Source organism: Centrocercus urophasianus, unplaced genomic scaffold (genome assembly GCF_019232065.1).
Source record: "Centrocercus urophasianus isolate 14NV4802_14NV808 unplaced genomic scaffold, USGS_Curo_1.0 seq_40, whole genome shotgun sequence".
Lineage (NCBI taxonomy): Eukaryota > Metazoa > Chordata > Aves > Galliformes > Phasianidae > Centrocercus > Centrocercus urophasianus.
The window spans coordinates 2,092,646-2,120,302 of NW_024884978.1; the positions used below are offsets into that span (position 1 = coordinate 2,092,646).

Sequence of the window (27,657 nt, forward strand, 5' to 3'; positions counted from 1 at the left end):
ATCTCCTGCAGCCCAGCACTGGGTTTGTTCAGCCTGGGGAGCAGAGGGCTGAGTGGAGCTTCTGTCCTTAGCTGAGTGCATGGAGGAACCGTGGAGAAGGCAGGAGCAAGCACCACCTGAAGAGAGCACTGGGAGGACAAGCAGCTACAGATCTATGCTGTAGCAATAGAAATTTAATTGGACATAAAGGAAAGGATTCATTCATCTATCACTTTAATATTCCTTCATATAATTTTAAACATCATTTCACATCAATGCATGCAAAGCCACGCCCAGTGTGTTTGCTAAAAACTGCCATGCACAGACATCCTTTGCTCAGCCAATGGGCAAAACTACCCTCTGCTCGTTTGGGTTTTTTCTACCCTCAGAGAAATTATTCTATTTAACTCCTCTTTAGGAAGTAATCACTTTTCAGTAAACAGCACGTACTGGCATAAAACAGAATACTGCCTATGATATGAACCCTGCCCCCTCTGCAGTGACACTGAATGCACTATCTTTGCAGATGCCTATATTTAAAATCAAAAACCCTAACAATACAAAATGTTCATAGCAGTGTAAGAACTACCACATATTCCATCTTACATTATACAAAGTCCGTTTTGCTGAGAGCTCCATCTCAGAATCAGATTTAGTGCTAAGTGATGAGCCAGTTTCTATGGCAACTGCTTCCTCTTTTACACGCACTGTAGACAGCACAAAATGTCAGTTCTGTCCTAAGCTAACTTAGCATATTTGATCAGCAAACAGCAATTTATGCACCATTATGTATGGCTTCATTAAATATTTCAGATGCGGAACATTCTCAAGTACAAAAGAATACAGGAGCAAGAAAAGTCACACCTGCACTGAACTGCTTGCTGTCTAATTCCAATCATGCTGTAAAAAGTGAAAGTCAAACAAAAACATAGAAGAGATCACAGATTATCACCCCTCCAGTACAAGAACACTTCAATGGTTCCATTAAGCGAGGAAGTGGCAGATGTTCATAGGCTGTTCAACAGCCTTGTGTTGAAAGACATCTCAAACAGGAGCAGCAGCTTCCAAGTGGGGATCAGGAGCTGAGCACTTGACACAAAACAACAAAGGTGGCGAGACAGACTTATCACAGCAGAGAAAGGGAAGGTACGCAGGAGGCTGAGGCCCTCCCCTCGATGGAGGTGCTTGGTGGAGGGATTCACCAGCCTGAGATGTGTGCTTCTGGCTTTTAGAGCAGAGCGTTATTTTTCCCTTTAATTTCACTGAATGTCTGCACTGCAGCCCGCATTCTTTTCACACCCCTCTACATTTGCTCAAGTAGAGCTACAACCAGTTACATTGCTTGCTAGAGCCCAATTCGGGATAGTATTTGAGTATTTCTCCATGAAATGATGGGTTTGGCCACCTCACTGAGCTCTTGGCTGACTGGTTTGAAGCCCTGTTTGAGTGTCCCTACAGGACCCCTCATCAGATGCACGATTTTTAGGATGTACCCCTCATCAGTGGGATCCATCCCCATCCTGACTCAGCCTGCCATGAAAAACAACCAACAGAAATCATGCAAGGGCTGTAACAAATATTTGGTACTTCTGATGTTTTACATCAACAGTCGTGTTCATTACTTTGCTTTGAGCGGTGGGAAATTAAACATGCTGCAATAAAGCTAAAAGCCTTTGTTTAAGAAAGGTTCAAAGGGAACTGCTGTCTGTCTGCAGAACTCTGACTGTCAGCCCAAAAGCTACTCTCCAAGCAAAATAAGACAAACAAATATTTAGATTGTGACTCCATGATTTAGATTGTTTGTAGAGAAAGCTTGCATAGCAAGCAGTGCATTTCTTCTCATGCCAAAGACATCTTCTGTTGTGAGAAGAAAAGTCGTCAAAGAAAAAATGAGTCATAGAATTTATTTACTTAAAGTTATATACGGAAGTGACTTCAGTAGCACCATCAACATCTGAAAGTTTCACAGAGTACATTTATCTGTTCCTTCCAGACACAATCAAATGAAATGCTTCCACTGATACTGGAAGAGCATCTGGGTGGAAACCGATGCTTGGAGATATGAGAATAACTACCAAAGTAAAACCAAGCTGATCAGAGATTTAGGGTAGGTTCTCACAGATCAAGGTTTAAGAAAGTCTTCTATTGTGAAACAAATGCTGCTGGATTATTTCCGTATTAATACAGCAATGAAAAGTTCCTCTTATAGCACAGACAGAAGTTGCGCACACATTTGGCTTAGTTATTATTAAATAGCTATCAACAGTTGATCAAGCTCTTTATCCAATAAGCACACCAGTACACGTGGAGCACATGGATACATATGCTGACTATAAATATAGACATACACACTATTACATATATTTAGTCAACATACATATGGAGGAGATAGGATAAGTCTCTTCTTTCCCCTCTGCTTGATGCACTAACTATCCGTAAGCACACCAACAATTTGCTTCAAGGAAAACAATGACTGTTGTCTTTTTATTTGTGCACTACTGAACCCAACAGGCTCACAGAGCTCAGAACTAATTCAGAGAAAACAGCTGCAGAAGGATCACAGCATACAAGTGCAGGAGTGAATTTTCAAAGCAGATTGCCAGAGGAAAAGTAGAAGGATGTCCTGTGCAGCAGGTCTGCAAAGAAACTGCAGGTCTGCAAGAGGGTGAACGGAAGCAGGCTGGTGGAGGCCAAGAGGAGAACATGAAGAGCAAAATGCAACAGAGGAAGAAGGAAACAGATACTTCAGGCAGAAAAATGTCTTCTCAACTCTTCTCATCACCTCCAGCCCATTCCTTGTTTATATATTATATACTTACAAAAATAAATATAAAATTGGACTTCTATTTGTAGTATGTGTATTTGAACAAGTTTAGAACTGCCAGAGGTTTTCTCTCCCAGCTGGCACTGGATTATTGAGAGTCCTAAGACACCCCCAAACACCACTGACATTCTCTCAAAGCAGCCAAGTTTTTGAGATAATAAACAGTATATATTAAAATTAAATTCTGTGACATCAGTGACAGAAAGCAACAAAGCATGCCTCGGTGTTCAAGTTACTCTTGACCCAGTTATGAACGGATAAAAAAGTGGATTTGGTAATTATTGTGCAACAGGACGTAGAGGAAGAATTTGGTTTCAAGGAACTTCTTTCCCGTCTTGCTTTAGCGCAGAGCGCTGTGTTTGAAGTGATAGAGGTACTTTTTTCCTTCTTGCCCAAAGGTCAATGGTGAGAGAATGAGCATGAAAGTGATCCAACTCTGTACAGCAGCTGGAACATGAAAATCTTTGAGCTGGTTCAGGACACGTGTCAGATGCTGGTGAGAGAATGACAGCCACAGGATAAAGGGGAAGTCCAAGGGCACAGCTGGCACAGCTGGCATCGGTTGTTAAGATTTCCTAACCTTGCTATCTTATTTCACAGTAGAAAAAACATCTTCTATTCTCTGTAGTCAAAGCCTTGCTTCCAAAAACCTCTGATTCAGTAGCAAGGTTGTTTTCATTAAAACAAAGAAAGTGCACTCTCATCCAGGGAGTTCCCCAGTTAGCAAAATAATGAATGCACGAAAATTATGGAGGGAAGTGAGGAATGAATGACCAAACTATTGCTTCAGAATATTCTTAAAGAAAATCCTGCTCACATCCCAGTCTGAATTAAACACAAGCAGTGATTTAAAACTGACTTTTTACCAAACGAAATTCCTTTGTCATTAACTATTACTTAAGCAATATTACGGCAGCTCATAGGAAACACATAGGATTTAAACTACTACGAGAACACAGCATGATATAAAAGCCTTTGTACTGCTCTGACTTTTACTGACCTACATGTCAATTTACTCCTCCCTGAGCATTACAACCCCAGGTGAAAAAAATCAAAGTAAGCCTCCTAGAAATAGATAAATGCAGGAGCTGAAGTGGAATGCAGCTGTTATCCTGAAATTCATCAGGAATACAAAAGGTGATCTGCTTAAATCACATTCCTTTCCTGAAAACATACTTAAATTGTTATTCAAAGAAACAGTAACATAATGTTATACGAAACAATACCTGGCAACGCACTGAAACCTTTATTTTGTATATTTTGGTTTTGAGTGAAACATTAATAAAAGTATATATATCTGAATACAATGGAACAGTTTTGTCTATTGGCTCTTACAGCAGCTAAGGACCCATGTGAAAGAGATGTGGATCCTTTCAGCAGCGGTGCAGTGAATTGTTCTGCAGTACTCATTCGTATCTGATTCTAGTAATGCAGCATAAAATGCGTGCTTTAAACATTTGCTACATCCATTGGGGAAGGTTTTAGAAAAAACAGAAGTGAATATCTTTAATAAAGGTGCTCTCAAATCGCTCCCTGAACACTGAACCCATAGGTCCTTCAAACCAAGGTACTCAGAAAGTGATTAACACTAATTACTATTTTTTTTTTTAAATACCCAGCAAATCCACTTTTCATTCAGCAAGGCAAAATGGCCTCTTCTCTTGTCTCAGAGCACCATCGCTGTAATACAGAGAATTCCTACGATCACTGCTGTCAAATGTGATTCAATTTTAACAATTTTTGTATCGATCTTATTTTTATATAAAGCCCTGACTACACAGATGCATTAGATCGCTGTGATATCTTTGTTAAGAGACCCTCAAATGTTTCACAATGGACATTGGACATTAGTCTCGTTAGATGATTATGCATTTCGGTAGCTTCCTTTTTTTTCCCTTTTTAATTAAAAATACATTCTATAATTCCATAAAAGACACCCGTACTGTCTGTTAAGCTCTCTGCAAAGACAAAAGTGAATTCTAACACAAAGGCCAGATGAAGGAACAGAAACGGAAAAACGATGCGTCCTTGAAAGCAGATAGATACTTATTGGAATTTAAATAAACAGCAGCTCTTCTAGTCAAAGGCAATGACAATTTTTTCCCCTGATTTACATGTCATTCTCAGGGCAGCGATGCCCAAACGACTGTACGCAGCCATTCAAACTACAAAGAAAAGGCCAAAGTTTTTTGCTATTCAGATTGTTCCAATTTTCATAATAGCTGCCATGATTCCAAGTTCTTTACGCAGCGCCTGTAGTAGCATCCTATATCCCGTTGCAAACAGAATGCACAACCAAACTTTGGGCTCCAGTCTTTAACAGAAACAACCCACAACAGAACTAAATAGAGATATACTTACAAGATGCCTCCCAGATTCTGTGAATTTGCTTAAGACAGTCCCTTTGCGTTTGTGCTCGACGTTATAGAGAACAGTTGTAACAAAAGTGGTCACGTAGACAGAACTCAAACCATTTTTTAACCCAGGATATACAGCTCTGCCTTGCTACACAAATGACACAAGGCGAATAGGTAAGATACAACTCTGCAAGGGCTCTCGCAAATAGCTATATGGTTGAGACGTATCTATCTTAGGCCAAAGAAAAAAATCCAAATAGAAACCAGCCCCTTTAGCTCTTTACGCCTTTGTTCGCTCTCACAGTAGAAGTGGGGAATCGGGGACATGGTTTAATTTTTCAGAAGCCATCTGAATAACCTCTTCTCAAGCGTTCCCACAAAATTCTTATTTTCCTTGGAAATCCGTAATGGTGGAAGCAGAGAAATAACCCCTGGCTCTGCAATGTATCCCCTGTCCTCCTCCAGCACGCGACTTCTTTTCCAACAGGCTTAAGGCAGATTTCGATAGTCTGAATCGTCCAAGGGTAACCCAAAAAATTTGTTAAAAAAATTAAATATTCGAGTTTGCTTTGCCAGGTTAATTTTCAGTAAAAGACACAGCCTACCAGTCTACAGGAAATTAAAACGAAAATTCCTCAATGTCAGTCGTACATCTCATAGAGAAGGCAGCAGTGCGCGAAAAGCATGTCGTTAAGGATGCCTTACGAAAATGTCCAGTTTTAGTATAAAATATTCCACACGTGATAAGCGATTCTAATGCTGATTAGTAAAGACTACTTTCTGAATACTCTTCAAACTATGAAATCATCTTAAATTTTTTAATGTTGCCATTTTAGGCCTTTTTCATACAGGCTCTTTGGAAAATACACCATGCCATCCTTACCGAAAAATATATTGAAAAAATGCAGTAAGATTTTTTTTTTTTTTTAAAACTGAAAACTAATAAAGATCATTTTCCATGCTGACAGTGCACATTTCATCCAGAAGTTTGAAGAGTCAAATGCTACCCCAGCTGGGGGTTATTCTGCCAAATGGCTTCCAACAGTGACCACAGAGATGGAGGATGGGAGGGGTGCATGCGTGTGTAGGAAAATAAACGTGATGGTAAGCAACCCAAAAGGCACATTGTCTGATCAAATATCTGACATACGTAGCCAAACACACAATGCAAATCTAGAATGCAAAATTGAAACAATAAGACAAGGACAAAAATGAAATAAAGCCATCTGTGAGTTACCTGCAGAGATTTAAAACAAAAAAAGCATACAAATGAAGTAGACATAATTCATATGGATTTGCCCAGGAAGGAGAAAAGGAGGGGTGAATGTGAGGGCTGAGGGGGGAGAAGAACAGATACCTTTTTTCTTAAACAAATCCATCATGAAAGAAAATGAGACAAGATTATAAATAGGCCGAGTTATAGCGCACCATGGGATTTTTAATCTGGCTACCTGTGGTTTTTGCAGTTAAAGCCCTATTCAGTAGTGGGAAGGGAGGGGGGAAGCGGAAAAAAAAAAAAGGAAGAAAAGAAAAACAAAATCACGTTTACGTGCCAGTTTCGCAAATGATCACACAGCGTACATCACCAACCATGCTGGAAAACAGGAAACCCCAATTATTAGCATTTTCTAATCAGTGTACGCCTTTCAAACATTATTGATCGTTACCTGCCCGTCTCGCTTCCTGCATTCCTGAGTTTTGCTCTCGTGTTCTGCCATGGCAGCGCGACTCTGCTTCTCCAGCTTCTCGATTTCCCGTTCGTGGTGTCGGACCAGGCAGTCCTTCTCTGCGTTGTGCTGCTGGAATAGGTGCGTCTTCTCCTGTTCATGCTCCAGCTTCAGCTCCACTATCTGATTGGACAGTGAGGAGTACAGTTCATCAATAGAACATCCTTGTCGTCATGACAACTCGTCTACAGCTTAATTTTCCCCTTAATTTCATCAAGTTGGCGATTTTATTTTTACGTCACTATTACCTCACCTTTTAAAAAGCCACCGTTAGCGTGACAGAATTCCTCCAGACAATTCCAACAATGGCGACAACCGAGCAAATCCAGCGCATCCTTAACCAATTTGGTGGTACAAATGTCGGAGCGTTTAAAGGAAAAAAAAAAATTGCATTGTCGCGTTCCGCAAACGGTCCCCCCATACCCTGCTGCTGCTCATCCGCGGGGCCGAGGATCCTAAATGGTTAATAGCCAGCCTGCTCGCCCCTTTGCTCAAGTACACAAACGCAACCCCCCCACCCCAGTGTTAAATCTTTCAAGGATTTCTTGATGATTTTCCAGAGCGAAAGCTCTTCCTTCAACATCCAACGTTGTGGTGTGTACAGGTTTTGTTTTGTTTTCAGAAAAAAGAAAATTATAAAAAACAAAGCTCTATTATCCCGTTGTCAGCCACGCTACCCCAACATAAACAGATGTATGTGTTCCAGAAGGGCACCTGCTGTGCCGCAAGCCCGCACCAGGGTCTCAGAAGCAGCGCTCTATTCTCAGGATCCTTTCCCAGTCCGCACCACACTGGCTGCTGTGACCTTGGCCAGCCCCAGCCTCTCCCCGCTAGACTGAATGGCAGCCCGAGACCAAGGGCCTGGTTGCCGCAGCTTTGATACTAATCCTCCCCGCCTGCGCACAATGGCACCCTACCTGGCCTGCACACTGGAGCAGCCAGGCGGCCTTTGAAGCAGGTGATGAATAGGGACGGCAGGAAGCCGCTTCCCCACTGAACTCCGGGCCACACAGCTGCTAAGAACAGTCACTTGGATTTTTCTTCAGTTTTGGTGGATTTTGAGGAGAGGGGGGGAAAAAAAAAAAAGAAAAAGAAAAAGAAAAGAAAAACGCCCTGATGGAGAAGATGGTGGGTTATGTGCAGCGTGAGAATCCAGCTTCAAACAGAAGCTGTCGGGAGGAGCCGGCATCGCAGCGCCCGGCACCTATCTTAAAGCTGCAGCAGGCAATTCCACGCGGGCCGCGGCCCCAGCAGTGCTCTGCCTGTGCCTTCGGGTGCCCCTGGTTGTGGCTTTTGTATAAAATTTGAAGCGAAACAAAACGCAACAACTTCTCTCCAACCGCGGATCGGAACAGCGCAACATTTGAAGGCAAAATGTCGTGGGCTCAGCACATACTCCCAAAAACAGCATGAGGGGAACAGAGGTGATGTTCCACGGTTTAACATCTCCATGTTATTTACTGACGCCCCATGGTCTGCCCATCACTGCCTCTGCACCTCAGGTTTTTGCCCCATGTTTGTGCACAAAACTGTTCACATTCAGCTGCTGTTGGTGCCCTCAGCACATCTAAACAAAAGTATTCTTGTCCCCTTCAAGTAATTACGAAGGCTTTGTCCTGTTCCTGAAAATCAAGTCTTTCAGACATCAGATCTGATTAAAAAGAGACCACGCTAACAAAAAAGGTCTTTTTGTTGGAGCTTTTTCTTTTTACCTTGTTGACCACGCTTTCAGCTGGTTGTGCCATGTAAGGTCTGGGGTGAGAAGCTGCGAGAAAAGTACATCATTTTCATCTTTACTTTTTCAGTTGAAGAAAAGAGAACATTCCGGAAGGAGGCTGGGGCGGATCCGCTTCCTCCCCCAGCTGCAGCTCTGTGCGTGCATGGTGGGTTTACCCAATCAAACTAAGCACTTTCACTTAGAAATCACTCCACCTTCAACACGTATATTGAAGTAGCAGAGCATCTGAATTTAAAAAGGGGAAAAGGAGTGAAAAAGAGCAGCGTTACTGCGCACAGAGGGGAGCGCGTGTGGTCCGACGTTGGAACAGAAATGGCGGCAGCGTAAGGTGAGGGGTTACCAACAGTCATCAGCAAGTGCAGAGTGTGGAAGAAGCCCTCCCTGCTCAGAGCGTGCAATTGCCCACGGCAGTGCCTGCAAAACTGACCTTCCCTCACAAATCTTAACAATCCTCCCCGCACTCGTGAGCAGAAAATGTGCTTTCCTGTATAAATAACAGCAAGTGAATGAGGAAGTGTTTCACTGTGATGGTGAACACTCACTGAACCTTCTTTTCCCCTAAGAACCACCAAAAAAACCCCTTGCCAAGGAAAGAAAGACGACCATGCTGGTTCACAGCAACAATCTGACTTCTTCATCACAGGAAGCTGCATGAAAACTATATGAAGTCTTCATAAGTCAGTAAGTATTCTGACACTTCTTTGAGGCAGCATACATCTTTATGCATAACAAACCACCTTTTAAAATTGCATCATTTTGAGGTCTTTCTGCACCTTAACCTAGATGCTTAGCACTCCAGATGATATTGAGATGTCTACTCATATCTAGAATATGTCTGTAAGACAGAGGTTGAGATGCTGCACATCTCAGCCAAAAGTAATGTGATATTCACAGTGCAACAGCCTCCATGCAAGGCAGGTGTAAGTGCACCTAACTGCAGAGGTACTCCAGAAGAAACCAATGAAGTCCTAGCATAAAACCCTGCTGTTGTTTTGGCTAGGTCAGTTTGTGCACCCAAAGAACAAAGCTCAACAATAAATAGTCTTACAATTGCAGAAGACTTTTTTAGAAACCACATGCTTGTAAGACAATCGACGTCAGCAAATGCGTTTTTAAAGTCCCTAATGTAGACAAGAGCTTCTACTATACAGTTTTTGCTTCTACATCACCCACCAAGTTTAGGCTTTTCAATTTTAGAACAATTTCAACTTGTTCTCAAGAACAAGTATGCCTTTGAAAGTCTTTTTACAGTCCCCAAAGGAGTGAAAGGAAATTAGTTAGCTCACAGCCTCTTTGAAAAATGTAGCTGCTACAATAAATATTTGACACCAAAGTATGAAAATACATGTAAATTTATGTCCACAATTCCAGAAATATTATAAGTAACACCTACATAAAATATGGTTTTGCATGGAAGGATGATTTTATTAGCCTTGTTTTGGCATGACTGTATTTCTGAGGGCCTGAGAAGCCACCAGTAAATTATATAAGTCATGCCAAAGAACTGAACTAAAGCTCATTCATTCAGCACACACACAGCATGCCCATTTAACAGCAATTTTATCTTATAAAAATTTAAGAACATTTTCAAACATTTAACTGGGGATTTTATTTCCCATTCCTCCACTGGTAAAACAGGTGTCTTCATTATAATTATGCTGCTCAAAACCAGCTCTAACCTCTGACCAGCGCACCGCACGACATGCGATCTGTCCCCAAACACCAAATGTAGTAAAAGCTGGCGTTCTCTGTCTCCTAAGCCTACACATAAATGTGCGTGTTTCTTGAGGATATGGGGATTACCCATCCCTGCAAACACACTGCTTCTAAAGTAATCTGATATAACAGACTTGAGGATCGAGTATTAATCATGCTGGGCTCTGGCTTAGCATAACTTCGGGTGGAAAAGAGGAATCTTTACTGCAAAGCAAGGAAGTACACTAGAACTATTTCACAGCAGATAAATTCAATGCATTTTACAAGCAAACTTTTTTTTTTTTTTTTTTGAGATTTCACTATAATTTTGAAAACAAAATATGCCAAAGATAGAAGGACTGTAATGAGCAGAGGGCAGTGAAAAATACCTCAGTGCAGATCCGTATGTTACCAGTGAGACAGCAAACACATTCTGGGCAACGTACATCGCACACACATGGCAATTATACTTTACTTTCTATTTCATTGCAAGTTGCAATAATTTAATTGTCGCAACTGTGTTTCCTGTTACTTTGCAAACTAAGAACCAAGAGAAATTCAATGATGTAAATGAGTCGTTAGCAAAACTGCAGTTTTATCAACCCTTTCCACAGCAGTATGCCTGAGTGGTCTCAGTAGGTGGCAAGACCTGATCAATAAACTTTCATTTACAAAGACCTTCCTGAAGTAATATTTTTTTAAGCATAGGCAGCAAAAGCATCACACAACCCTCTTATCTTCTCAATCAGCCCGCCATGAGAAAATTTATTCTTAAATTGACAGCATGATGGCACTGAAGTGAACAATATCCCTGTTCACAGTATCCCTGTGAACAAACCACACGTGACACTGACAAACATCAGTAGGTACCCACTTTGTCTGCCTCAAGAAAGCCAATGAGATGTGCAAATAGAAACATTTCTTTCAAAGTAATACACCTTGAGTCATGGCAATTGCCTGCTTATAGCAGGTTCTGCTGCAGAATTTACTGTACATTGTCTTTGTTTATCCAAGGACTTTCTTCAAATGCTGACAGCCAACTCCACAAGCACTCGCAGGCTGACTTGTATTTACTGCAGGCATCAATTTATGATCCTGACCTCATGTCCCTCCTCCCACAGCTGACTGTTGACTATCCAGGGAGCTGAGGCTCTTAACTGTGAATCACACACAAGTGAAATGCCTGAAGGAGTCAGTGTAAATACCCATCCATCTGATTAAACGGCTCTGTAAACAGCAATGGTACAGCTATAAGATTTTCACCCACCCTTTTTACTTGAAAGTTAAGTTCATATCCTTTTCCCGATTGTGAGCTTTAGCTACAGCATGAAGTGAAAAGCTGATGCTGATGACTGAAGAAACTATTCCTCAGATATTCCAAGCAAATGGCATTCATCTGCGTGTTAGGATGGTTGAAAGGATACACTTACGCATCCTGGATTAATTTGTTAAATTTATGCAGCTTGTTGCTGATGACATGAAAAATTTAGAGGCTCTACTGGCATTCTCATTTGGCCTCCATGCAAGAACAGGCTGTATTTCAATTATCTTAGGCTATAGACAAAGAGGAGAAGAACAAAGCCTTCTACAAAGATGGTGTCCTTTCAGCCAAACCAGCATACTAAAAATATTCAGGCACTCACTGTTTGAGGAATACATATTTCAAAAGCATGTCTTTGCAAATGTTTTCTTCATTCAAGTGGATAACAGGCTGGTCAAAAGGAAGCTAGAAAAAAAAAAAGAAGGAAGAAAACAGCCAAAGAAAAGCTGGGACATAAGTGCAGTGGCAGGAACTCTCAGCTGTGAAGAGGCACAGGGACAAAGCAAGCTGAACGTTAAGCTTGTTATCTCTATTAATGTGTCACACTGTGTGCTCCCAAAGACTTAAGCACGGGACTGAAGTCAGAGTTCAAGGTGCACACATGGTCATCATATCTTGTGATATGACTGGTGATGCTGGGAGCCGTTCTGAAGACGTGACGACCCTCCAGCTGCCCACATCCATAAGTCTAATCTGCATTTCTCAGCCTGAACAGCCCCAGACCTCAGATTTGCAGCCAGTAGTTATTTTCCTAAAAGGATCCAACCCATGCTTTACTGTATTCCTCATTTAAGCTGCATTTTCCCTTCCTCTCAGGAGGTCAGCCTTAACACCTCCTCCATACACAAACTCTTCTGGTTCTGTTTCACAGAAAAGACATAGAAATTCTCAGTAAGACTCTTTGAAACATTTAGCAGCTAAACTCCAGTAAATGGGAATTAGTGTTTATTACGTAAATATGCTGAGTAGAGAAAAATTAAAAAATAAAAAAAATACAGGTGAAAAATTCCTGGCCTCCAGCATTTCGAGAAAGTATTGTTACAATTTCAGCAAAAGCAAAATGTCACCTCAGCTTTAATCACCCAAACACTGGCAAAATCTTTTGGCACAAAGTTGAGCAGCTAAAGATCAGGAGGGGAAGATGCAAAACCATTAATTCTCAATTAAGCTTTAGAATATTTTTAAGAGCATGAGCCTGCACTTGTAGCCTTGGTATTAAATGGCACTGCTAGTGCTGTGGAAGATGTTGGTTTTTAAATCTACACCTCTATGTACAAAACAATGACCATGATTACAAAACGTCGTATTTTACCTCTGAGGAAGCTGTGCTCTTTTCTTTACGTTGCCTTCACTGGGAAGTTATATTAAAAAAACATTAAGAATATTCTTCCTCTTCACATAATATTTTCCTCTGCTCCAGCACACTGCTCTAACAAGAACAACTTCATCTCTACCTCTAATTCTCGCCCTTGCTGCTGGCAGGTAAGACTACAGTCATGCTTTTTTCCACTGTTAACCAGCTGATTCTGCATTTCTTTAGCTCTCCTTTTATATAAAAGGTACATCCAAGCTCAACCACACCTCTGTCTTGCTCTAGACTTAAAAGCCTAAACTAGTTCTCTCATCTTTACCATAATTTCAAAGAGATTTTTTGTATAACACCCAGTAAAACATCTCTGAAGGTGCTCTGCCTCTACTGTTTGGCTAAACAGAGCAAGAAGCCTGCTCTAATTATTCCTTCACAAGTTTTACAGAAGTCAGCACTCAACAATAAATGCCTCAAGAAAGGATTTCCTGAGACACAAGGAGATTCTTCAGCTACCATGTAATACTTTTCCTAGCTTTCCACTTTGTCATAGAAGGATGAATAATTATTGTTTTAAAATGAAATAAACATAAAGAAAAAAAGCCCAGAGAAAAGCTTATTTAGAAATCCAGGTTGGCACCCACTCTCAGAGAACATCCACAGCTCAGCAAGGAGCACCATCCTCCTACAGCAATTCAGCAGCTTTTTCATTCCGTGTTCTCTGCTAGGAATAAGAAACATCACGGACTTCAGCTCTCACTAGCCTCATATGTCAACTTTTACACAATCCCTCAGTTGAAGCACTTCAGCAACACCTAATAAATGGATGTAACTGCGATTGGAGTGATCTATTATACAATTATTATTATTTTTTTTTCTTTAAGAAAAATGCAAACAAATAGCATTTAAAATAGCATCTCCAAAAGCACTGAAAGGGTTCAATTCATGAAAATTTATTAAGCTCTGCTTTAAACAAAAGTGAGTATGTGCTTCACCGCACTGGGAAGTGTCCTCGCTCAAAGCTGTGCTCCATCACGAGTGCTCTGCTGTGCAATCACACCTTGCTCTGAGAGCTGCAGAATGTTGCTGCAAAGTAATGCATATGGTTCTTCCCTGCGTGCAACATTTCCTGCCTAAAATCTGTTACAGCCAGATTTGGTTGCAGACTTTATTTTCAGACATTTAAACTAACAGAAATTGATCGCAGCAGAAACTCTTCGCAGGTATTTTGAGCTAAGCTGAGAATGTCATTAGAAAGCAGAAAAGAAAAAAAAAAAAAAGGGTGGGGGGTTTGCAAAAAACCAAACAACCAAACAACCTTTTTTCCTGTGCTGATGGTGCCATAAAGCCTGACTATAGATACTGCAACCATTTCAAAGGCAGGAAAGGCTGAGGCCTTCACTGTGGTGTCCACTGGCTTTGAAGTGCCGCAAGCAGCTGCTCCCAGCAGATAGGAACTGTGGTACTGTTGGAGTTATTTTTTTTCCCTTCAAAATATACTTTCAAATCTAACAGCTGCAAGTAGAACAAAGTTGAGCTAAAGTATATTTAAAGAAAAAACCCACCAGCTTCTCTCTAAGAGCGTTCTCAGTGGATACTTCAAAAGAGTGGCGCTGAATCAGATGAAGCTGGAACGCAGTACCGACACGTGACAGCTGAAACAAAATGCTGCAAGATCCCCTCATTTCTTCTTCTAAAAAAGCAAAGATTCAAAAGGAAACTGGAAAAGTTGGAAAAAATGTTAACGTCCATCATTTCGTTGGACCTTTTTCCTAATTTTTCAAACAAAAGATGAGAAGTTTCACACACACACAATAAGCTGATATTTACTTGCAGGCAGGGACATCTTGCAGCCCCATTACCAGCAGCTCAGATGCACATCTGTAATCTCTCTGAAATCAAATCTGAAGATTACAGTGAAGCACAGGCAAGTATTCATACAAAGCAGATGGAGAAAAACACGGCTCTCAAGTTCTTACACTTCCAAAATGTTTCTCAGGTTGGAGGAGGTAATACCACATCATTTGGTTCTTCATTATCAACTCCACTTAATATATGGACAACAGAATTGTCCTGCAAGCTACCAGCAGTGCTTCTTCTGCCACTCCATGCCAACCCGCCCCAAGTAAACCTGAAGCTTAATTTTCCTTCTCTGTCTGTATAAATTCTGTTCTATAATATCATTTAGACACTTGAGACAGAACATCTAAAGCAATTACTACATTTCTCAGAGAGCTGAAGTATCCTATTTGTAGCTGGGTGCTTATTTCAGGACTGGAAGTCTGCTGGAGCCATGCTGAAACGTGCCACCAATTTTTATTTACTGCCCAATTTAAATAGTCTAAATCAGCCTATTACTCTACAAGTAACAACTGAAGAAGCATGTAGTAAAACAAGGCAAGGAAATGTCTGCTTTACAATCTTTTTTACAATCTTAGAATTTCTGAAGCATTGAGAGCTACTGGAACTACTGAAAGGAAATTTAAGAGTGGAAGAACTGAGCTCATACCATTCTGTGGTGTGCTGAAGGAGTTTTATATTGCAGAAATGACAGTGCAAAAGAGGGCAGTTTACAATGATAACCTGTTACAGTCTGCAGAAAGGGTCACATTTTTCATGCCTGCAAGCTTTCAAAGAACATTCTAAATGAAGCATGATCAGAAATGGAAAAATAATGGGGCAAATGCAGGATTCCTATGAAGATTCTTCTGAAGCTCTTGTTTAGCTGTTCAGTGTTGAAACCCTTTCCCTGTGTTTCACTGTTATTTCATGAAGGCTACATATCACCCTAACAAAGAGCTGCTGGACATCTCAAACGAAATCAAATTGAAGCAGCAAAAAGCTCCTTTTGGAGGAAAATATTTTCACTGATATCAACCACAATATCACCATTGTTACAGAATACAAACGTAAAATGATTCGTCAAAAAAGTTTAAACCACCACATTCACTGCTTGCTTTTTGGGTTGTTTTTTCTTTTTGATCCAGCATTTAGGAGTTCCAAATTTGAGGCACAAAGGTACAAGAAAATAAATAAAAACCAAACCGTGAAATTAAGCACTGTCACTTTCCCTAAGTGCACAAAAGAGCAAGTATTTGGCAGAAAATTCTATCTATGGCTCATTATCTCTTCTCATACATAGTGAAAAATAAATGACCGTTTGTTGATAGAAAGAAGAAATGTTGCAGCATCATATGAACTGCAGCTTAGTGTTCAGAATTACAGATCACATTCCTAGATGTGGGAACAGAATCTTTGAATAAATACTTACTTGTGGCTTTAAAAACATACCACCAATTTTGAGAATTGTAGAGAAAAAGAAACCGTCATGCTACCAGAGTGATGGGAACATAATATTCCACAAAAACATTCACTTTCAGGTGGACACCACCCATCCAATGCTTCCCATCATCCTTCCTTCAATGTGTCCTTTAATTGACATCAAACTTCACCTTCAACGCAAGTATTTATTGCAGTCTTTCACACAAATAAAAAAAATAAACAAATAGAGTGATTCCTTAATAAGGAGCATGTTTCTGATTTCTAGCCCTCGAGAAGTTCTACTGAATTACAAGAGAAATGAAATTCTCCCCGCTCTTCTGACAAATGGGCTCATCATCTACAGAAATCCATGAGCAAAAGTCCCAACAAAGCTGCAGGTTGGACTACTCGTGATTCATGCAATAGAAGAGCCATGAGTGTTACCATCCACACACAAAACAAGCAGATGCATCTCATTGCTACACAGGACAGCTTTGCTTCCTCCTTCAGGTGACATCACAAATAGTACTGTTGACAATTATGAGTGATAAGGAAAATACCTTGACCTGAATTAACAAACTCTTCAATTCAAGCTTAACTGGAGAGCTATGCACAACACACACTCCAGGTTCTCCCAAACGCTGGCTATGATCGGTCTCAGCATGCTCAGAATGATCCCAATTCCTCAGTTACTCAAAGAAGTGCCTTCTGAATGGAATACAGCAATTCTGCACCACTCCCATACCAGCATGGAAAATAAACTTTGTCAGGAAATGAAACTGCATTTCCCTGCTGGAAATGTAAACCTCTATCCACATAAAAATACTGATAAGAGATAGCTTTGAGCTTTTGGGCTAATTGCATCACTGCTGTACCGCTGTACAGTTGTCCTAAAGTAATGAAAAAAAGGATTTCAATCTTAACAGATGTTACCAGACACCACCTTACACATCTGTGCTAGCTCCACGGCTCTCAAGCCTATGACATGCAATAATTGATCTGCCTCTATCTTTTCCCTTTGCACTTCACAACACTGCTGCACTGCATTTTCTTGTTTCCACCCAGATATTTCCTGACAGGTTCCCGACCCTGAAATTACATTGCAATACAGAAAATCCCTAGCAGTGGGCCAAAAGAAATATTTATATGAACACTTACCATGTTAAAAATGATAAAAAGATCAAAACACTGTTCCTTAGCAAGAAGAAAAGCAGATAACACCTGAAATATTTTCACCTGGCCATTATGAAAATAGGTGTTGCCACCTGTAAGCTTCGGAAACAATTTGCAAGAGGCAGATGTACAAAGGATTGCAAATGGGAAACAAAAATATTTTTCATTTGGAATGCCTCTCCTCCATCCTCCTCCCCGCAAACTCTGTGTACCTAGGAACTCTGTTGTTATAGGAGGAATAGCAACAGAGTGAGAGCAGGATTTAGCCACAGGAGAAGAGCTCCACCTGCCCCTGCTCCCCTGTGCCCGAAGGAGCAAGCTGACTGACCTGCTGCTCGTATCTCTGCTTGAGCTCTTCCAGTTGCCAGGAGAATTCTTTGGATTGCTTTTCCCGGAGCACTTTTGATCTGCTTAGATCTGCTTCAACCTTTTCCATCTACATGGTAAATAAAAAGTATTTATTTATTTTTAAAGGCATAGCATTCCAGCGTTTTCACAGTTGTTTGCAAACCATCAAAGACCTGAACAGAACCTGCTGAGAATAACAATAGCGTTATTTGTATGGAGTAAAGATGAATATTCAGTGAATACAGCATTATTAGTAACTTAAAGGCACTTATGATGTCATTCTCTGATCACAGAGTGTAGGCTGTTTCTCACTTGACAGTAGTAAACATCCCATTAAAATTAACTGAATATTTTTCTGGACAAACGTAAGACTCAAATATATTTCATTTAAAAATACATTGCCTGTGGAAGTTCCAGAGAAGCAACGCGTGAGTCAGCGCACCAACTACACATTTAAAGTTTACATTAAATCAGTAAAATAACTTAAAAGGGAATTATTTGGCTGCAAGTAAAGTTCCCTGAAGATAGTCATCGCCTATGAATAATGAGTCCCAAGCATTCCAGCACACGGCATCAAGGAAGCAATTTTATAACCCAATTAACAAAGGCTTTTGTATCAAAAGCACAACTGTTAGCTGTGCATCAGGCATGTTTCCAGGGGAATATGTATACAGTGCTATGCTGCAGTGAATACTCATCAGCTATTTCAGATCCAGGTCCCAACACAAGCAGCAAATAAACCGCCTCCCTACATGCGACAGAAAGGAAAAGGAGTAGAGCTGTCAGGAGGACACTGCTGCCACACGTCCATCTGCTGCACAAAGAAGCAGAGCCTGAATTCCTGAACCACAAGCCAAAATTCTGTTTGGCCTAAGGGAGCACTGTGTCTTCAATAGATGTCTTTGCCAGTTGGTCTGGACATCACTTCTAAGCCAAATAAAGAGGAGAAAAGACAGCGGTCAGAGAGAGAGAAGAGTTTTCCTGGAAAATTCTGCAGCAAGAGAGGAAGGTGTAGGATGAGGAATTATTTGGGCAATGTAGGAAAAAAAAACAGAACAAAATGGACCATTTTTCAGTAATCCTTGAACCTCACTACAATCTGCTATTAGGAAAAGGGGCCTCTGTGAATATTTTATGAAGATTTTTTTCACCTGCAAATTTGAGTTGCACCTCCATAGCCAGACTTCACTAAGATCAATAAACATAGAAAAATAAAAGGTCTTGATCTTTTACTAAAGGAGTACTTTTCAAGAGAATGAAAACATTCTAAAACATGAGATAGTAAAAACATATGCAGAGATCCTCTAATGCTACAGGGCTTAATGATCTTCAATCAATAGCAAAGGTTCACATTTCCTACAAGTGCAAGGGAAGCTCATGATCATCATTTGCCAAGCCCAAGAAACACTTTTTCTTAGCTACTATCAGAAAAACTGCAGATCTGGCAGTTAAAAATGTACTACTTACCCACTGAGGGGCATCAGGTGGCTCTTAGTAATCAGAAACTCAACAAAATAGGAAGCAGATGGCAAAAAAATCACTGAGCCAAATGAATGAATCAAATATTGATTACAAGAAGCAAAAATGCCACAGCCCATTCTCCACAAGTAACTTCACCACGCCACACACAAAAAAGAGTTTAGAAGCCCAGCATTCCTAGTGCAGTTAAAAGCAGTGTTGCTATAGCTACTACAGATTTTGATTTGTAAGTAATACGTTCCACCTAACCACAAAAAAACAACAGAGAATTTCCCACTATGTTATAATCTAATAGGTGATTCCAAAGAGCAGGCACGTGCAGAAGAACGGGGAGGACAAAGCTACAAAGACATCCCAGCACTGCTTCTTTCATCTTTGAACCTTGGTTCCTGTAAAACACCACTGCTCAGTTGTGAAGTATAGCTCACTGTTTCTATGAGGGACAAAATAACTCTACGGCAGATTGCTGGAGTACAGTAAATCTTGTTTTCAAAGCGTCCCATAACACTTTCTCAGATGAAATTTACTGCACTTTTTAAATGACAATTGATTTTCTAAGTTATCCAAATTTACTGAAACTGTTATTTAACCCCTTTTCCATTTCTGTATCAGTAAAACAACTCTTCCCTATAAGACAGCTCTTCTCATTCATAGGAATATTAAAACAAACACTATTTCAGAGAGCTGCACTGATGCTTGGTAGTAGCAAACAATATCCTCAGAGATAGAGCTATTTATATACCAAATCTTTACATATACATTTTGGGCAGCTCTTCAGTAAGGAATGGGAGTGTAGCTTTGTGACAGAGGCTTATTTTGTTTCTTTTTTGACAAAAACTTCACCACTGTCCCATACCATTGCCATCCTCAGAAAACCAGTACACCACCACACAGCAGTGTCAACAACAAGGTTTGGTTATGGTAAGTGAAGCTGGAAAACTGAGCATATGGACAGGTAGAATCACAAGCTTGAGATGCATACAGGATTTCAATCACATGAACTAGTTAGGAAAATACTCTGTTCTCTCCTTTTTGATCACTTATTCCTTATTTCATTCATCACGCTGCATCTTTAAAACACAAGAGACACTGGCTGAACTATTGAACTATAAGGAATTTAATGCACTAAAATCTCTATACATAAACTCTTGCTACTAAATTTCAGGGACAGAAAAATGGGTTTCACTGTTACCTGCCCATGAATGACAGCAGACACAATGGCTCTGCCCCTGTTTAGGCTCAAACTGATTACAGCACCTCATTAACAGAAGGCAGAATCGCTCCGAAAAGCGTGGGAAGAGACACACAATTAAGTGGAAAAATTACGAACATTGTTCTGTAGGGGTGTATAAACTAACACTTTAGAGAGTCACTCTTGAAGAATCCCTAATCAGTATCATAACTGCAGATACCTTTATAACAATGACAATTCTGGCTTTGTTAGAAAGATGAAACAACCGCTAACATCCCTTTTTGACTTGCTAGCAAAGACACTACATTGTGAGAGATTTTGATGTAGCACTATCAAGTGAAGCATGTTTCTGGCATTATAAGATCAGAATACGCTATCCTACTGAGACAGAGTTTCAGAAAGGCTGGCATTGTGACCTTCTCACCTGCTGTTTCATTTCAGCATAGACTTTTTCTGAGTTCAGCTCCACCTGCCGCTTAAACTCCTCCAGGGCAGCATCTGCCTGCTGGGCCTGCAGCCTCTGTACCTCTGTCACCCGAGTCAGCTGCTCCTCCTTCTCCCTAGAAAGTCACAGAAAATTTTCAGAGTTCAAGTATCAAATAAAAGAACAAGTGTGCTAGTGTAAAAGAAAGGCCTTTAACCCTATCAGTTTAAAATAGTATTCATATTTCAATTTCCTGTCCCAGCTTCTGCCAAACTTCCCTTAGCAATACTTTGAAGAAGGGAATAGAAGTCTGCAGTTATTTTCACTTTCTCTTGTCAAATTCCACGAGCCTAAACATAGCATTCATAGCCTCTGACAATAGCTCCACCTTCAAAGTCCACACGGGCAGGGATGGCTCACTACCTGGGCTATAACCTCCTTCCTTTAAATCTCACCTTAAGAAGCGCATTGTCGAGATGGTATTTAAATGAACTGCTTTATGGCATGATTGCACTGCTCCATCAGAAACAAAAAACAATTATCCCAGAGCCATCTTTGCTCAGACAAGATTCAAGATTACTCACTGCTTGACATGTATCAAAATGCAAAGCAGCACAACACCCGCCATACCTTCTTAATATATTAGAAACCCATAAAGCTGTAATATCCATCCAGCCTTTAAAGTAATGACACGTTAAATCTTTAAGCAAAGAGAGCACATATTAACAGCCTATACTATTTGGCATATCAGCATTAAAACACAGACAGAAATTAGTTTGGGCTTGAGGCATCACAGCTTATCAATGGCAAAATATTCAACATTTTATGGACATGTGTGCACACAGATATATACACCTTAAAAATGGGCACAGCCACCATACTGACACATCACAGAAGAAAATTCTGATTCAGTCGGGAAGCACGGATAACTGTTATCACAGGGCAGTGGAGCTGCCTGACTGTGTCAAAACATGCAAACACAATGGTGCTATCAATGGACAGAGCTGGCTCCACCAGTGGTTTATAACAGAAGACACATTCAAATAGATCTGTGGCTGACATTTTCATTTTGCAGGTGGAGGAAGCACCTCATGATAAATTTCCCACTTTGACAGAAATTATTTCCATATAAAACAAAGAATCTGACACACAAGAGATGGAAAAGACCAGCTAATTCATCCAGCCTGTCACCTCGCCAGCACTGCACTGGCTGTTATAGCACTGAGCTTTTTACAGAGGTCAGGAAGCTGCCAATCCCAAACTTACAGCATTCACATCCTCTTCTGTGGTTTTCATACCAGCCTTTAACAATGGGACAAAGGAGGTAATCCTACATCTTTGCACAGTGCCCAATTGCAGGAGAGCCAGGGTAATTCTATCAGCAAGGCTATCAAAGAAATGCCACAAGCCCTATGTGAGCACCTTACTGTTTGATATATTTTTCTCCATTAAGCATATTTGAAGAAAATTATTTGGTTTTGGTACCCTCCTTATGCCTAATTTATTCTGTTGTCTATAAAGAGACTGATACTTATGTTAAGAAAAAGAAAATACCTTTTTTACCTGACAGAAACTGGGCCAAGACAAAAACTCCCACATCACATTCTCATTTTGGTGATTATTGCTAAGGATGTACGTGTTTTTTTCTGCCTAAATTCAAATGGCACAAACGTAACTTATCACAATCATAAGTGCAATCACAAAAACCTTCAGACAGATCTCAGAAGGTAAGCAAGGTCCATGCGAGCTGATGCACTGATGCTACCTGCAGAGCCCTTGGCTTCATGGCTCCCCTGAAATGCACATAACTAGAACTGTGCTGCTGAGCACAGAACTTCCCAAGGTTTTAGCTGCTGGAGACTGAGGTACAGTGAGCACATCATTACCTTCTCCCATAGCAAAATCTACAGCAATTCATGAGACTGAATACGAAGAGAACGAAGGACCTTCTGAGATTCATGTGGCTCAGCATCCTGCAAGAGCAGAGATGGGCAGCAGCTGAGCATTGCCCCAGAGGAAACAGAGGGGAATGCATCACCATCTCCCAGCAATCCTTCATTTGTTTATGAGCACAGCATAACACTTCTTCCTCCCCACAAAATACATCTAATACTTCCATCTCCACACAGAAAACAAAACCAAAGCTTATTCCAACACTGATTAACTGTCAAGAGGCACTGGAAGAACGTTTTCAGCCCAGGCAGACGGAAATGCAACAGATTTAAACATAAAAGGAGAAGATGCCAGTCCTTGTGCTGCTAGCGAGCCTCCAGGTGTACGCATCTCCTTCCCAAGGAGTCTATTTTTATTTTGAAATATTACAAGATCAACTTTTCAGGATTGGATTTATGCACCTTCCTTTCATTTAAGGACTTAACGCCATGAATAGATGTAACACCTCATTGTAACTAGGAACAATTCTTTGTGTTATTTTCTTTAGGATGGGGGAGCAAGCTCTACTTTCTGTGTAAGATTTGTACAGAAGCTGAGAAAACATGCACAACAATGGACTGCAGTTCACAAATATAAGAAAAGCTGCACTTTTTTTTTTTCCCCAAGCCACTGAGCAATGTGCCTAGCATGAAGCACTACAATATTCACTTTGAAGACTTTTTTTCAGTTGGTTTAGTTGTGGGGCTGAATACAATACAATTACATCACTTAAATCCCCTAAAGCTGAGCTGGCTTGAATATGAAAATGGTGTGAATTTACTCTTTGTCCCCAGTTTTAAAAGCATCAAATTCCTCTTGTTTCAGTGTATAAAAGATATGGCAACAGAATTAGCAATTTTATACAGCACAGACAATCTCAGTGAAAGTCGACTATGAAGTCCAGAATTGCAGTTTCAGAAAGCAGCACTCTGAAGCTGACTGATAAATGGCAAATATAAACATCTTGAATACCTCTTCATGCTTAATCAGAAATATTTTCCTTGCTTCATAAAGTGCCTTCCAAGAGGTAACAACTGAACGCAGTAAGACACTGCAGCACTGCAAGTTAATGAAACACAGGGCAAGGCAGTGATTTACATGAGAGGTTAAATAAATTCAAGATGTTCCAGCAAACGTAGCATGAACCAGCAGTATTATTTGCAGGGTCCTCCAGCCAAAAGGTTCTCACCAGGCCCTATACAAAAGGGAAAGCTGACCACCAACAAACAAGGAGTGGGAGCAGCATCTCTCTCAGTCTTCAACAGATTTTAAAGTCTTAGATTGCATTAAGCACAAAAGAAGTACCCTGGAGCCACACGTGGACCAAGTTTCATATCTGCACGCAAGCACCCTGGGCAGAGCTTAGAGGGCTTCTCAGTGATAGGAAAAAGTAATAGGCTGTGAAGAAAATCTCAATGTTCTAGAAGTTTAGAGGGATGGCATCTCATCAGACAACCTAAAACACAGAATCCTAAGCAGCAAAAATCAACTTTTATCATAGATACAGGAAATCTACATTGGTATCTTTTATGTACAAACACACGAGTACCTGTGCTGGATACGGACACTCCCACACTCAAACCTTACAGAAGCCATCCCATCATCCCACTGTCTGACCTTGGAGCATCTCACCCTGCTCCAGGGTGGCAGCACTTTACCAATATACAGCCAAATGCAAGATTCATGGCACTGCTACTCAGTCACTTGTGATGACCATTAAATACACCACACAACTCACCTGCTAGGCACGAAGACTATTTTAACCACATACATGATGTATTAAGGCCTAATGCACCACGTGCGTAGAAAGAAAAGGCTCCTGTTTTAGTTTGCTGCTACAGAAATATGCTCTGAAATATACCATTCTATTGCTCATGCTCTACTATTTGTAACAGTGATAGTTTACTACCAGCTTCCTGTGTAAATTATATATTGGCCCTGCGCACATCCATCTTAGCTGCAGTCTGTGCATCTTACAACAGAGACAGTTATTACCAGCAAACAATGAGGAACAACAATGCTCTTACAGCAAGAGCACCCAAACATCTGGGATGCGTGCAGAACACTTCTTTCTGGTGTGGAGAGGAAGAAAGACAGTGTGAAGTCATTCAGGCGGAATGATAACTAAACCAAAGCCAGATCAAAGGAATGAAGAAGAAAGACTGAAATGTGAAGCTGAAATATTTATTGCCTTCAAAACATCATCCCTATCCTGTCCCTGGGCACTTTAATATTTCCAAGTTGTTAGAAAGCATTCTAACTTGTTTCATCATTTCAAAGAAAAAAAATATAAGGTAGAGAACAATTTTATCTTTCACTCTGTGATTTTAAGCACAAGATGAGCTTGTCCTGATGAGAAGAAGTATGAATCCACTTATAAATTGTTTACATTTTGCATAATTTGAGATGTTAACATCAAAAAGCTGGTCTGCATTCCTTCAAGTAAGCTGTAATAATTGTGTTGTAAATATCAATCATTTTAAACCATATACTCATGTTTTAAATAAATCGCAAGATAACATTAACAAAATAAACCACTACTTAGAGTCATTAATGCATTTAGAGTAAATACTCCATGTGTGTAATATCACACGTCAGTGAAATAGGAGGAATAATGCATTACATTCTAAATGAGCAGCTCATGAGCTTACCAGATATTGTTCAAACACAGTAATAATTATTATAACTATTTCTCATTATAATAATGACAGGGTAGTGCTGTGCTAGGTGCTAAGCAAACAGAATAAAAACAGCAACTGCACAGTGATGAATGAGATGTGGGTGAAAAGCCTGGGTAAGCGTTGTGAACATGGCTGGAAAGGAAAGTGGTGTAACTTAGCTAAGCACTGCAGAAATCGTCCACGAGATTAAGGTGCATCACATATGAAAGGGCCACAGAGGCTTGGTTATCCAAAACGGAGGATTAGGATATAGATTAATTGTGTGGATTTCATGTGCTGAGACGTCAGGCAAACCTCAGCCAGTGCAACATGGAGGGGAGAATAGGAGAAGTGGGTGTAGATCACTGCTCAGATAAAAGGAGACAAGTCTGTAATTAAAAGGTGGACAAGTAACTCAGCAGCTCAGATAAATAGATTCGTGAGATTACCCAAAGAAGAGGTACAGAAAAAGAAAAGATGGGGATCAGAGAACAGTGCTGTACCACAGAAGGTTGGAGTGGAATAAAATAAACCATCTCAAGGACAACCCATGGGAGAGAACATCTAAAAGAGGAGGAGAGCCAGGCAAGAAGAATCAAAGAACAGCAAGATGGTACAAGTGACAGTGCCAACAGTGGCTGGAAGTCAAAGACGATGAGGATTAAATAACAGTATTAAGACTGCCTCCAATTTTTTCCATGACAGAATTTTAAGTGAAATATCTAGCTAATTGCTTCAGTTTAAAGAATGCCAAATATATTATTTCAAGGACGCCTACAAGTTGGGTCAAAAAGCCCCTATTAACAAAAAAAAATTCCCACTAATCTTGTTGCTCTTCTCCCCTTAAACAATCATGACTACACCACCAAATACCATTTCTGCATGAGAACAACTCAAAAAAAAACCTAAGCCTATCAGAAGTGAGGAGATGCAAGCATCCAGCATTCATTCAGTCATTTTGTATATTAAGGCAATTATTTTTAGAGCTGTTATGTTTTAGGATGTCTATTGCAACATGGATATTACAACAACATAGTAACTCAATACCATGGAGTGATGAGCACTTACACAGCTCATCAGTTACTTCTTCATGCCCACCAGTGTGGTGGACGTGGTTTTACATGTTATTTTTTCAATAGCAGCATGTTAGAAATGCTAACTTTCACTTCTTAGTGACGGTTGGCTCTGCTGTTGATGTAATTGAAGGAAAGCTGCACAAAGTAAGCAAAAAAAGTAAAAGTAGACTCAAGAGTGCCAAATGTCATTGAAGTTTGCCTGGCAACAAGTAAAAAAGTAATGAAGACATTCTTTGAACCAGACTCCCTTTGGCCAACCGAAGACTCTTCATTTTAACAGTGTTTTGGGCACTGTAGCCTTGAAGTACACTGCACTGAATAGAAAAGATCTGCTAATATCAAAGGGAAGCTTTTTGGAATAATAAGAGGATGATTCTGACCTTTGTCTTAAGCATTTATATATTCACTTACTGAGATCAAACTATAGCCCTTAACTATATTAATTATTACAATATCAGTTTCAGCAGAAACTATGCATGATAGCACCATGCACAGTTCATCTAATAAGGCAATACTTCTCCCTTCATACAGCTATATGTCATAGCAAAGCACTTCCTTAGTCAATATCATTAAAAGGATGTAACAGATCTATAATCATCTTAAGGGACATGAGTATATGCTGAGTATAGGCAAAAGCTACAAATCAAGCCACTTTTTTTGGTCTAACTGGAGGCTTTTTTAAATACATATTTCATTATCGCCAGTGGGTCTCCAGAGAAACTGGTGAAAGAAAATGAAAGGCTGTAAATAGTTAATAGAACACTTTAGGTTTTCTTTTAAGTGAGACTATTAAATAAAGCTACCACATTTTTTTGTCCTCTGTTCATACTTTACATTGTGCCCCCTAGAGTGAGGGTTATGTCAGCATGTTCACTGGAGCTAAAGGAATGTTTACAATATGCTGGAAACTTTGACTGGCTCTAAAAGGTTTCAGATGCTCAAACAGAGCACCAAGTGGAGAACAGCTGGCTGTTTTTCCACTGATTCTTAGAGGGGAAAAAATAAAACACACACATATACACACACAAAAACAACCCAAGACCACAACCCTGTCTTAAAGAGTAAAACAGTCTCTAAACTGTTCAGCCACTTAGCATTATGCTGCTCCTAAATCACAAGCTCTGCCTTTCTCACCATATTGCGACTGTTGTAACCAGACAACATG

At 40.3% G+C, this 27,657-nt stretch overlaps 1 protein-coding gene across 2 annotated transcripts in view; it reads right to left on the minus strand.

Annotated features, from left to right (window-relative positions):
* CEP112 (centrosomal protein 112) overlaps positions 1 to 27,657 on the minus strand; it is a 139,114-nt gene that overhangs the window by 68,853 nt on the left and 42,604 nt on the right. For both annotated transcript variants that reach the window (XM_042832958.1, XM_042832959.1), the window contains 3 exons: positions 20,825 to 20,960; positions 17,710 to 17,817; positions 6,828 to 7,010 (listed from right to left, as the gene is read on the minus strand). In XM_042832958.1, coding sequence (XP_042688892.1) covers positions 6,828 to 7,010; positions 17,710 to 17,817; positions 20,825 to 20,960 — 427 coding nt within the window. The remainder of the gene's footprint in view (positions 1 to 6,827; positions 7,011 to 17,709; positions 17,818 to 20,824; positions 20,961 to 27,657) is intronic.